Here is an 11,121-nt window from a genome sequence, read left to right as displayed (position 1 = left end):
ATTAATTCCTACCCTTTGTTCCCTGTCTTTTAACCAGTTCTCAGTCCATGAAAGGATCTTCCTTCTTATCCCATGACAACTTAATTTACATAAGAGCCTTTGGTGAGGGACCTTGTCAAAGGCTTTCTGAAAATCTAAGTATACTATGCCCACTGGATCCCCCTTGTCCGCATGTTTGTTGACCCCTTTAAAGAACTCTAATAGATTAGTAAGACACGATTTCCCTTTACAGAAACCATGTTGACTTTTGCCCAACAATTTATGTTCTTCTATGTGTCCGACAATTTTATTCTTTACTATTGTTTCAACTAATTTGCCCAATGCTGGGATCACCTCTAGAGCCCTTTTTAAATATTGGCCTTACATTAGCTATCTTCCAGTCACTGGGTACAGAAGCCAGGGTGATGTAACCAGGGTACCTGCCTCCTGCTGCTGGGCTCTTTTCTGCAGCAGGAAGGGGGCTCCCAGGAAGCACCTGACTGGTCTCAGATAAATGCACCTTATGACCAGTGAATAGCAACAGCCAATCAAAGCCCTACACTGACATACTCTCCCTCCCTTCTCAGGCCAGCCCCTCTTCTAAAGTCCTGTCCATAGGGAAGCTGCCCTAGCTTCCTGAGGGCCCGTCGCGGCCGGAGTAGCGCCCTCACCCCCCGGCCCGTCGCACCCGGAGTAGCGCCCTCACCCCCTGGCCCGTCGTGGCTGGAGTAGCGCCCTCACGTCGCGCCCGGAGTAGCACCCTGGCCCCCCGGCCTGTCACGCACTCACCCCCTGGCCCGTCGTGCCCGGAGTAGCGCCCTGACCCCCCGGCCCGTCACCCCCGGAGTAGCGCCCTGACCCCCCGGCCCGTCACGCCCGGAGTAGCGCCCTGACCCCCCGGCCCGTCACGCCCGGAGTAGCGCCCTGACCCCCCGGCCCGTCGCACCCGGAGTAGCGCCCTCACCCCCAGGCTGCTGGCGCCTTAACCGCCAGGCCATCTAACCCTGCTTTGAGCCCCAGGGACTGCTGGCACCTGCTCTGCGTGAGGCTCTCACCATTGCTCGTGCTGGGGCAAGCCACAGTGAGGGATCTTAAGGAAAAAGGTCTAGTGTTCGCTAGGCTTTCGCTTGGCAGCAATGCAGACAGTGAGGCTGGACTTCTGCCTGAGCCAGGCCTGGGCCAGTGGCTGCTCAGGCTTCTTGCTGTGGAATAGCCGAGAATCTGGAGCGCCTTGGCCCATGTTTCTGTGGAAATGGAGGCACTTGACATCCTCATTCTTCCCTGGGGGCTGTGAAAGTGAAATGGGCCCCAAAGCCCGCCTCCTTGCCAGGGGCACCTGTGGGTGAGCTGGAGCTGGGGAGGCCATTGGAGCTCACCCTCGCCACCCCCAGGCCAACGCATGGGCAGTGCTGTTTGCTGTGGTTTGTCCACTCTAGTACTGGGAGACGATTTCCCAGCCTGGTGCATCTGGCTGTTGGAAAGTTGGCTCTGTCATGCAGTCTGCTTTCCCCGGCCGGCTAGCTGCAGCCCCTTGGGATGCCCGGACAAACCTGCCCTCTCCAGTGTTTGCAGACTGTTCTCCTGCCCCTTGGGCTGTTGCTTAGCTGAACTTGACAGATTTAATTCTTGCCCCATAAATTGCTCCTTCCAGGCTCCTAAACGTGTCTGTGGCTTTTGTCTAAGCTCTCACCAGCGTGTCACTATCTTTCTGGGAAGGAGGTGCCCACAAGTGCCCTCCTATTCTAGTGTGCCTATTGGGGATACCCCAGGCCCCAGCGTGCCAGTAGTATGGTGGCCACTCACACATTCTGGTACTTCTAGGAACAGCGTGGGCCCACCCCTGCCACTGTGTGCGAGGTCACACTGCACTGGGGGGAGGGGGAGGGTTGAGAGTCCCCTGTCCAATACCAGACAAACCCACGTTCAGTTTGTCCCAGTACTGGACGGGGGACAAAGCTCTCAAAGAGGATGGTCCCGTTTAATGCTGGACGTGTGGCCTGCCTAGCCAGTAGATGCCTGGGTACTATTCTCAGAGGCAAGCAGTGTCGGTGCCTGGTGGGTTCCAGTAACCATCAGACATGTGGCTAAGGGACAGGTTTTTACTAGGGCTGGCAGGAAAGGGAAGGCTGCAGATCCCCTAGGCACAGGGGCTTAGTGAGGGTCCCTGGGGCAGTCCCGTGCTCTTCAGGGCCAGTCCAGCCTCTATTCAAGCAAATTTTCATGTCAGCTGCCAAGTCAGGCTCCATTAGCATCTCTCATTGGGGCCTCTCTGCACTGGCTCCCTGCTCTCCCATCAGACCCACACAAAGCTGCTCCTGGCAATCTCATCCTGTTCAACGTGCAGCTTCTCTCCAGCTCCCTGCTGCCCTGCAGTTCCCACTCCCAAACAGCCTGGCACCTCCTGGGTAAGGCTCTTTCCCCTTACCTGGCATGGGGAGGGGCTGGGCAGTGGGGAAGGGTAGATGGGACTTGTGGCCCCCTCTTTGCAGATCCATTGCACCACACGTGGTTGCACCAGCTGCTGAGCAGTGTCCCCTCCCTGTGTGATGGAGAAGGGCTGTGTGTTTTGCAGCAGTCCCATGGCAGGCTCATGTCTAACTTGCTGATCCCCTGGCTCTAGCCTGCTCCTGGTTCCTCCCTGCTGTGGCAGTGGCCACTGCTAATCTTTCAGTGCCCATTGAAGACACTCATCCATCTGTGCTGCCCGGGCCAGGTACTGTAGCCTGGGGTGGGAGGTGGGGGTTCTGGGGGAAGTGTGAGAAGCCACAGGGTAGGAATGGGGGAAGGTGGGGAGCAGAGAGACAGTGACCTTTACAAGCAGGGTTCTGGTGGCCCTGGGCTCTGGTTCCATCTCTGGGCAGTGGGAGCAGAACTCTGCTTGCAGACCCCTCCATGCACTTACTGCCTTCCCTTGTTCATGTTTCCTGGGCTGGGGGACCTGAAGGCTTGGGGAGGGGGGAGGCTAGGGGCACCCTCCGGGCTGTGGCAGGTCTTGGGGGGAATCCCACTGCCTGATGCACCTCTGGCATTGACTATGGCTCATCTTTGCACCTTCCCTTTCCTCAGCGCCCCCTGATTGATATGGGCCCTGCAGCTCTGTCAATGCTGAGGACTCCCTGCAGTAAACTGAGCGGTGGTGCCTTCAGCAGATGTGCCTGCCTGTTGGGTGATAGGCAACCCTAGGCTTGCCTTCCAGCAGCCTGGCCGGGAGATGGCCTGGCATTCAGCGCTGGACAGAAAGGGCAGTGGTCGGGGGCTGGACCTCCCTGCTGGGGAGCATTTGGATGCCTGCCTGCCTGCCTAGTTTTGGGATGGGAGAAGGGAGCGGAGCTCATCCGAGATTCCTGTTTCCTGCCTGCAAGTCCCAGCTTCCCCATGTTAGCCACTTCAGGGAAACCCTGCCGAGGTATTGCAAGAAACCCCTGGAGTGCCTGGGTCGAGTGCCAGGCTCCTGGCAGAAGGTAGGAGTCCCAGCTAGTCAGCCACTAGCATCAGGTGCTCCATTCTGTGTACTGGCTGCTCCTGGCTGGCAAGGAACAGCCCCTCTCAATGCTTCATCAGGCAGACACGGTGCCAGACTGTCAGCCTCTCGTATGCAATGATTTGATGGTGATGATTGGAGACAGTCCCTGCATTTTCAGCTGGCTGTGGGGCGATATCTCTGCCCTGCTATGCCACTGTTCCCTGCTGTCCGTCAGTGAGGGTGAGGAAGCCCCTTTGCAGAGCTCTGTGGGGTCTTGTGTGCAGAAGCACTAGAGCAGTGAAGGAGATGTGCACAGGGCCGGTGCAAGGATGTTTTGCGCCCTAGGCAAAACTTCCACCTTGCGCCCTCCCCGTCCCCGTGCCCCCACCCTGAGGTGCCCCCCCAGCAGCTCTCCCCCTCCATCCTGAGACGCCCCCCCATGGCAGCTCCCCACCTCCCACCCTGAGGCACCCTCCCCCCCACTCCAGCTCACCCTTGCTCCGCACATGAGCACGAGCACCCCGAGCACGCCGTGGCTGCTTCACTTCTCCCGCCTCCCAGGCTTGTGGCGCCTATGCTGATTGGCACTGCAAGCCTGGGAGGTGGGAGAAATGAAGCAGCTCACTCCTGCCCCGCCTCCATCCCGACCATGACACGGCTGCTTCACTTCTCCTGCCTCCCAGGCTTGCGGCACCAATCAGCTTAGGTGCCGCAAGCTTGGGAGGCAGGAGAAGTGAAGCAGCCACGGCGTGCTCGGAGAGGAGGCAGGGCAGGGCTGAGCTGGGGCGGGGAGTTCCCCTGCATGCTGCCCCCCCCGCTTACTTGCTGCAGGCTGCCCTCCCTGCACTCCCCTGCCCCAGCTCCCTCCGCCTAAATGCTGGAGGCCGCTGTGGTCGCTGCTGAAATGGCGCCCCCCAAATGCCAGCGCCCTAGGCAACTGCCTAGGTCACCTAAATGGTTGCACCAGCCCTGGATGTGCAGGGCCAGCGGTGATTGCTATCAAGTATTTCTAATGGCCAGAAGACACTAGATGGGGAGGGCTCTGAGTTATGACCGAGAATTCGTTCCCAGGTTCCTGGCTGCTGGGCCTCACCCACATGCCCAGGGTTGAGCTGATCACCATTTCCCCCCAGAGACTCAAGGGAGGAAGGGGGGTTGCACTTTCCACTCCAGTTTGGGGCACGGGCCACTTGCTGGTTTGAACTGGTGTAAGTGGCAGAGTCTGTAACTTTTAACTCTGACGTCAGTAACTCAGCCAGAGGTTATGGGTCTGTTACGGGAGTGGGTGGGGGAGGTCTGTGGCCTGCGATGGGCAGATCACGCTGGTCCCTTCTGGCCCGAAAGTCCGAGAGCTGATATGGACCTGGCCTTCCGGCCCAGTGACCCCTCCCCAGGCTGGCTGCTTCCTTTGGAGGTTCTGAGCTGCTCCCTCTGATCTGCACAGAACCACCAATCAGGAGGCTCCCTGGTGACATCAGCCTTAAAAATAAGGAATTGTCTCAAAATGTGAAATGGGCCAGACAGAAAATAGTGGCGAAATGCTGCTCCTCTCCCTTCAGCCATGGGTGCCCAGCCTCGGCTCTCCTGGGACCCAGGGCACAGCGTGGAGCTGCCTGAAGGCCTCCCTGCATGCGCTTGGAGGGTGCAGCCTGATGGGCCAGGCTGGATTCCCAGGGCCTGGGGCAGGCCGGCAGGCAGGACTGAGCCGGATTCCCCAGGCCCCTCTGAATCTCAGTGAATCCCAGAGCCTCTGCAAGGAAAGTGCCACCACGCTTTTATTTCAGCCTCAGCGATGTTTCTCCTTCTTGCTGGCCTCTGGTTTGATTTTGGGGGATGGTCCTGCTTTTCGTGGGGCACCCTCTTCGTCGGCAGCTCCAGCTGCCCCCGGACCAGGCCTCCCCATGAGCTTTCCCTGGACAGAGAAGGCAGGTGGGGTTATGGGGAGAGAATTTGGAAGTAGTGTTGTCTGCAGTGCTGGGGCTGCCCCCGCCCCTGAGGGCTGCAGGCCCTGACTGCTGTGCAAGACGCAGGATGTTCTGCAGCCTGGAGAATGGGAGAGATGCTAGATGGGAGCCTGGAGCACGTGGGGGGAGGGGGGATCTGCAGCAGAAGAGGACACTGGTCCAACCTCCCTGTGACTGACCTCTCCAGTGTGGCTTGCAGGGTTTCTGGGGTGAGTGAACTGCACCTGACTGAGCTGTGGACCCCAAACATGAGCCCTCATCTGACCCACCTCCCCGAGAAGCAGCTGGGTAGGGAATGCTCTGCACTGCCCCCTTCCAGTAGCCTGGGATTCAAAGAAAGCATGAGCCAGCAGGGTCCTGCCCCCGGGCAGGCTTGAGGCGCTGCTTGTGGGCTAGGGGCGTTCTGGGGGGAGCATGGGAGGGGAAAGGGAAGCTAGTGTCCCTGGCTTTTGTTCCCCACCCTGACTCTGGGAGTCTCTGAGCTTCTGGACCCTCCCTCCTTTCTGGCGCTCCATGAGCCCCCCCCCGCACAGACACTTCCCCAGAGACCAGAGCCGGGGGGGGGGGGCAGCCAGCAGAGCAGGCCAGGGGCATGGAGCTCACTGAGATCTGGGAGGGCACAATGGAAATCAGCGACTCCATGGTCTGCATCTTCTTCCCGTCCTGGGCCTTCAGCAGCTTGAGACGGCTCTTTTCCAGAAACTCGCACTGAGTGCGCAAGGCATCTGCGGAGAGGGGACGGCGGGCGGGGCTCAAAGGAATGGCATCTCTCTGGCCGCAGGGGACCTAGCCTCTCTGACCAGGCGAGCCCCCTTCCTCCCCGGGCCCCTGCAGCGCTGGCACTGGCTAGCGGGACTGGGGCTAGGGCAGGTTGCCCAGGTGAGGTGGAGGCAGATTCTCAAATGCAGCCTGTAAATTAGCAGCAGGCCCCAAACCGCAGGTGTTTGGGGTGGGCAGTTCTGGGAGCTCACGTCTTGTACCCCAAAGTCTTTGCTTGGTGCATGCAGCTGGAGGCCAGGACCCCGCTTGAGCATGTGTGCAGATCCCAGTGTTTGGGGGAATAAAGGGGCTTGAAGCCCAGAAGGTGCTTTAGCTTCATGGTGGGAGAAGGGGCAGGCCCAGTCTGGAAACCTTTGTCATAACAGGCCTGGCAAAAATCAGTGGGCTAAGAATGCTGGTTCCTCTGCTGCCGGGCCTGGCACCACCCTCGGGCACAGCAGCACTGGCTGCTCTGGCCTTGCCGACATGCAGCTTGTGCCAGGGCAGCTCCACCACCAGCCCCCTCGCTAGGACATTTGAGGAGCCCAGCCGGTAGGTGGCTGGAGCTGGCTGCTGTGGGCTGGCAATCCTCTGATGTGCCCGTGGGAGGCGGGTGCACAGGTGGGTTCCTGGAGCCCGCACTGTTGCTCGTTGCGGTTCCCCGGGGGTTTCGTTCAGATCCTAGCCCCCTCCAGTGGGATGCAGTGGGCAGACAGGAATGAGGGCAAGGCCTCCCCCGCAGGTGCTGCAGAGCCGGGGGCCAAGCCGTGCTCCCCACGCCCCCCTAGGATGGCGCTGTGTGTGGGCTCTGGAAGTGTTCCCACCTCCCAGTCAGGCGGGCAGGGAGCGGGCATGGCTGAGGGAGACCTGGCAGGGGGCTGGGAGCCCTGGGCACGTGGCAGGGTGGGTGCAGGCCTGCTCGTGGTGGGTTTGCTTGATGACTCTTTTGACCTTGGCAGTGAATCCAGCTGGCTCGGACCCCCTGGTCATGGGCTCAGCTAATGCAGCTTGTGGGATGAGTCTGTCAGAACCAGGCCACGGAGCCTGTGCCAAGGGCCTGCCCCCGGGAGCTGCAGCGGGGCCGGGGCCTGGGCCAGGTGAGCTGCGCTCTGTGTGGCTTGTTCCTTCTTGGCTGAACATTAACGACCCTGCCCCATGTGAGCTGGTCTGTGGTGGGGAGCGTGGCTGGGGCCAGCCCCCTGGAGTCACAGCCCATCATGACATTAGTTCCTGGCAGACCCGTCCAGGAGCTGACTTAGCAATGCCAGCCTGGCCCAGCCGGTCTCGGGGAGCAGCCCAGCAATGGCATGATGCTGTCAAGGAAAGTAGAGGCTTGAAATCAGGAGATGCTTCCTCGTGGAGACCGGTGCTGCTGCAGGGGCATCTGTCAAGGCAAAGGGGGAGCCCCGGCCAGGGGCCATTTATACCTGGGCTGGACAAAGCCCTGAATGGGCACCAGGGGCCAGGCACAGGGCCCCATTGCTGTGACATCAGTAACACCTCGGTAGCTGCCTGCTGTGGGGAGCCCTGCGCGCTGCCAGATCCTGGAGCAGCTGCGGCTCCTTCCCTGAGATCTGGGCTTTGATAACCCTGTTCCAGCAGCGGCCACCCCGTGAGCACATCTGAGGAAGAGGCGCCATCCTCCCCAATAATGCCCCAGTGCTGCACCTCCCTCCGTCCCTGCTCTGCCCCTCCCAGGCTGCATCTTGCCACACCTCACGACTGCCGGGGTGACGTGCAGCCAAGTCCTTTCCGCAGCTCCCCTGCCTTGGCCTCTGTGGGCCACCCTGAGCATGGGGCAGGGAGCAGCCGGCACCTACCCAGCAGCTCTGGCTCAGGGTCCGTGAGGATTGGGGTGAAGGCGCGATAGGCGTTTTCCTGTTTGGTCCCTGCAAGACGGAATCCTCAGCATCAGGTCACGGGTGGAGAAGGTGCCATGGGCTGGTGTTGCCTGCTCCCCTCGCCCCTCAGGGCAGCAGCAGAGGCCGTCTGTGCTCTGCCCAGGCGCTGGGCTGGCAGGGCAGGGCAGGGAGTCCTGGGCCGATGGGGGTGGGGTGAGGCTGGGGAGGATGTTGGCGTGAAGCCTCCTCAGCGTTAGTACCTCTGGCTGTGGGCATCAGATTCCTGCTCTGGGCCCTTGGGGGTGGGGCAGATGGCATGAGGAGCCCCCCCGGCAGAGACTGGGCCTCGCTTTGCATAGAGGGGGACAATTGTCTCCCCCCCAGCCTCTGCCCACCCCCTCCCGGGCCAGCTGAGGTGCTAGGGCTTCAGTGGGGAGGGGCTGTGCTGCTGGGGGCTGCAGGGCGCCCCTGGGAAGGCACCTGGGGCTCCACGCTCCACCCGGCACACGTAATAGGTTCCTCGGGGCGAGAGGAACTTGCTGGCGCTGTCGCTGGGGAGCTTGACCAGGAAGAGCAGCTTGAGGGTGCCCTGTTCGTCGCACAGGTCGATGGCTTCTGGAAGACACCGCAAGTCCTGGGAATGAATTGTGCTCCCCCCTGTGCTCCCCCCATCCTCCCCACGGCACAGCTGACACCGGGACCTGCCTGCCGCCGAGCTCGCTGGGGCATTCACTTTCCAAATACAGTCCTGTGAGGCTGGGCAGTGCCAAACCCTCTGCTAGGCCTGCTCCCGCGCCCACCGCGCTGCAGAGCTGGGTTCCTGGGCTGGGAATCCCGGCTGCCCTGCAGCCCACGGGGGCACTTCACTGGCCAGACGCCCCTTCCCCCGCATGCTGCAGAATGCTCCCCTGCCTCCCACGCCCAGCTGCTGTCCAGCCATGCTGCTCTCCCCCTCGCCCCAGCCTGCCTGCCTCACCTGCAGCTGCTGCTAGCCCACCCCCACAGTCAGTCCTGTCGCCTTTGCCCCGCCAGGCCTGCCCCTGCTGAGCCAGCCTCTGCACAGTGCCCATGGCACCTGTGAGCCCCTCATCAAAACCGCCGCCTCAGTGGCTTTGTGCTTCATGCCCCTGGCTCTAGCTCTGTGCCACCCCGGCTTGGAACCCAGCCCCCTCCTGCTTGGCCGGTCAGATGTGGGGATGGTGCCACCTTGGGAGGGCATCGCGTGGGCTGCTGCCTGACCCCCTCACCCACAGCCCTCTGGACCCATTAGACTCTGCTGTTGTCGACAGGGTATCCCTCTCCTCCTCCCCACAGGGTCTGAGTGCCTCTGCTGCATGACTCCCCCACACTCCACTGCATGTGTCCTGCCCAGCATGGCGCCCACCCCTTGGCATCTGGCATGACTATGCTCACCATCACACGTGTGGGCAGTGCCCTGTCCCCCGGGCCTTGCACAGGGCTCCCTCCTGGTGGCTCCTGTGGGGCTCCCTCCTGGGCCACCTGCTGCTCGTATGCGCTGCCATTACCCAGCGCCAGCTTGCACCTCCCCAGCATGTGCCATGGGCCCAGAGCCGTGCGCTCTGGCTCACTAGGCTGGGTCTGCGGGTCTGCCCGTGCTGCCAGCCCACTCTCTGTTTCTGGCGGGGTCCCGGCGCAGGCCTGGCAGGTCGGGGTTCTCACCTGTTCTCCGGAGCCCCACCTTGCTCCTCAGGTAGTGCAGCAGCAGGAGGACAGAGCAGCAGGTGTTAGCCAGAAACTGCTGGTTCTCTGGAAGGGACGAGGCAGTGCCTGACCCAGGGCTGGGCACGGCCTCAGGGCTATGCCCTGGGGGAAAGGATGCTGCAGGTGGGAGCTATCTGCAGGCTGCTGCCCCCGCCTCGCTAGGCCCGTCCACGTGCTGGGGCGAGAGCATGACTCCCAGTGCCCAGCAGCACTAGCCAGTGCAGGGCTCACCAGCCAAACCCCCCATGGGCTCAGAGCGAGCGTGGGGAATGCCCCAGTGCCCATGGTGTGGCCGCGCCAGCCCAGCCAGCGGCTCTGTATCTGCCCTCTTGGTGAGCTGGCACCTGGGAACTGTCTCTTCGCCCAGGGCAAGCAGTGCCCTGCGGTGTTCCTGCCGCCCAGGCTTGCAAGGCTGGGGTGGATCCTTTGGGGCTATGGAAGCCCAAGAGAGAACCCCAGCGGAGAACTTGGGCCTACCCCACTGCAGAGCTAACCCGAGTCCTGGCCCCTCACCCCCACCCCCACCCCCACCCCCACCCACCCTCCCAGTGAAGGCTGCAGCACATCCAGCACCTTCTCCCAGCCAGCGCCCTCACCTCCGTGTTTGACACAGATGAACATCGTAGTGCCTAGGCCCAGCTGCATGAGGCCAGTGGTGGGCTGCAGGGTGCCCCCCCTCACATGACCTGCAGCAGGGCTATTGTGAAGTCAGCCGCAGACAGAAAGGCCTGGCTACCGGGGCGGGGACGGGGGGAGACAGCTTGATGGCCTGGGCTGGGGATGCTGACAGGTGGGCCTCTGGCAAGAGGAGACGGTGAGGGCTTTGAGCACAGCTGTGGGCCATCATCTTGGCAGTGTGGTGTACTGAGGATGGGGTTAGAATCGCGAGCGCTCTGAGAGCTTGGGCCGGGTGTTCCTGGGCCTGTTGGCAGACTGGGGCTCTGCAAGGAAGCCTGCATGCTGTGTGTCAGTTTGCAGCGAGCCAGCCTAGAACCAGGTGGGTGGCGTTGTGCCTCTGCCTACAGAGCAGCCTGCTTCGTCTCTCTCTCTGTTTTCAGGAGCTGCTGGGGGAGTGTTCTGCGAGCTGCACAGTAAAGTCAGGTGTCATTGTGCCCTTCCAACAAGAGTGTGTTTATGGTTTTATCTCACTTGACTGTGTGGGCCGTGACCAGAACAGGAAGCTCTTCGGTTCCTGGCAGCCCAGGGTAGGCAGTGACGTGAGAGCCTGCTGGGCCTCGGCCGCTCACCATGGTATACGTGGTTGGGTGACACTCCCAATGGGCCAATGGCAAAGCAGTGAGCAGAGGAGCCAGGCTCTGCACGCAGCCCAGGAGGAGAGCGGGACACAGGTCAGACGCAGGGGAACAGGCCCAGCCGGAGGGATGCACAATGG

At 61.6% G+C, this 11,121-nt stretch overlaps 1 protein-coding gene across 2 annotated transcripts; it reads right to left on the bottom strand.

Moving 5' to 3' along the window:
- Positions 1-5,209: 5,209 nt before the first annotated feature.
- Positions 5,210-10,411, bottom strand: C9HXorf65 (chromosome 9 CXorf65 homolog). Of its 2 annotated transcripts, XM_045029876.1 has the most exons (6): positions 10,325-10,393; positions 9,687-9,773; positions 8,487-8,621; positions 7,986-8,054; positions 6,010-6,131; positions 5,210-5,354 (listed from the first exon to the last, which is right to left on the bottom strand). In XM_045029876.1, exons 1-6 carry the CDS (start codon positions 10,371-10,373, stop codon positions 5,229-5,231), a joined length of 588 nt encoding a protein of 195 aa, XP_044885811.1. In that variant the 5' UTR covers positions 10,374-10,393; the 3' UTR covers positions 5,210-5,228. The 2 variants fall into 2 exon arrangements, with proteins under 2 accessions (XP_044885811.1, XP_044885812.1); XM_045029877.1 differs by lacking the exon at positions 9,687-9,773 and having other exon boundaries at positions 10,325-10,411.
- Between the last annotated feature and the right edge of the window lie 710 nt (positions 10,412-11,121).

Source organism: Mauremys mutica, chromosome 9 (genome assembly GCF_020497125.1).
Source record: "Mauremys mutica isolate MM-2020 ecotype Southern chromosome 9, ASM2049712v1, whole genome shotgun sequence".
Classification (NCBI taxonomy): Eukaryota; Metazoa; Chordata; order Testudines; family Geoemydidae; genus Mauremys; species Mauremys mutica.
The sequence above is the reverse complement of the archived record's forward strand: the minus strand, read 5'-3'. Positions and strand labels throughout refer to the sequence as shown.

What these genes read in the sequence shown, in the direction of transcription:
- C9HXorf65 (XM_045029876.1), bottom strand. Translation starts at nt 10,373, where the DNA reads ATGCAGCTGGGCCTAGGCACTACGATGTTCATCTGTGTCAAACACGGA. An exon ending in CATCTGTGTCAAACACGGAG is followed by an intron (nt 9,774 to 10,324) that starts GTGAGGGCGCTG and finishes CGTCCCTTCCAG; the next exon opens with AGAACCAGCAGTTTCTGGCT. An exon ending in GGTGGAGCGTGGAGCCCCAG is followed by an intron (nt 8,055 to 8,486) that starts GTGCCTTCCCAG and finishes TCCGTCTTGCAG; the next exon opens with GGACCAAACAGGAAAACGCC.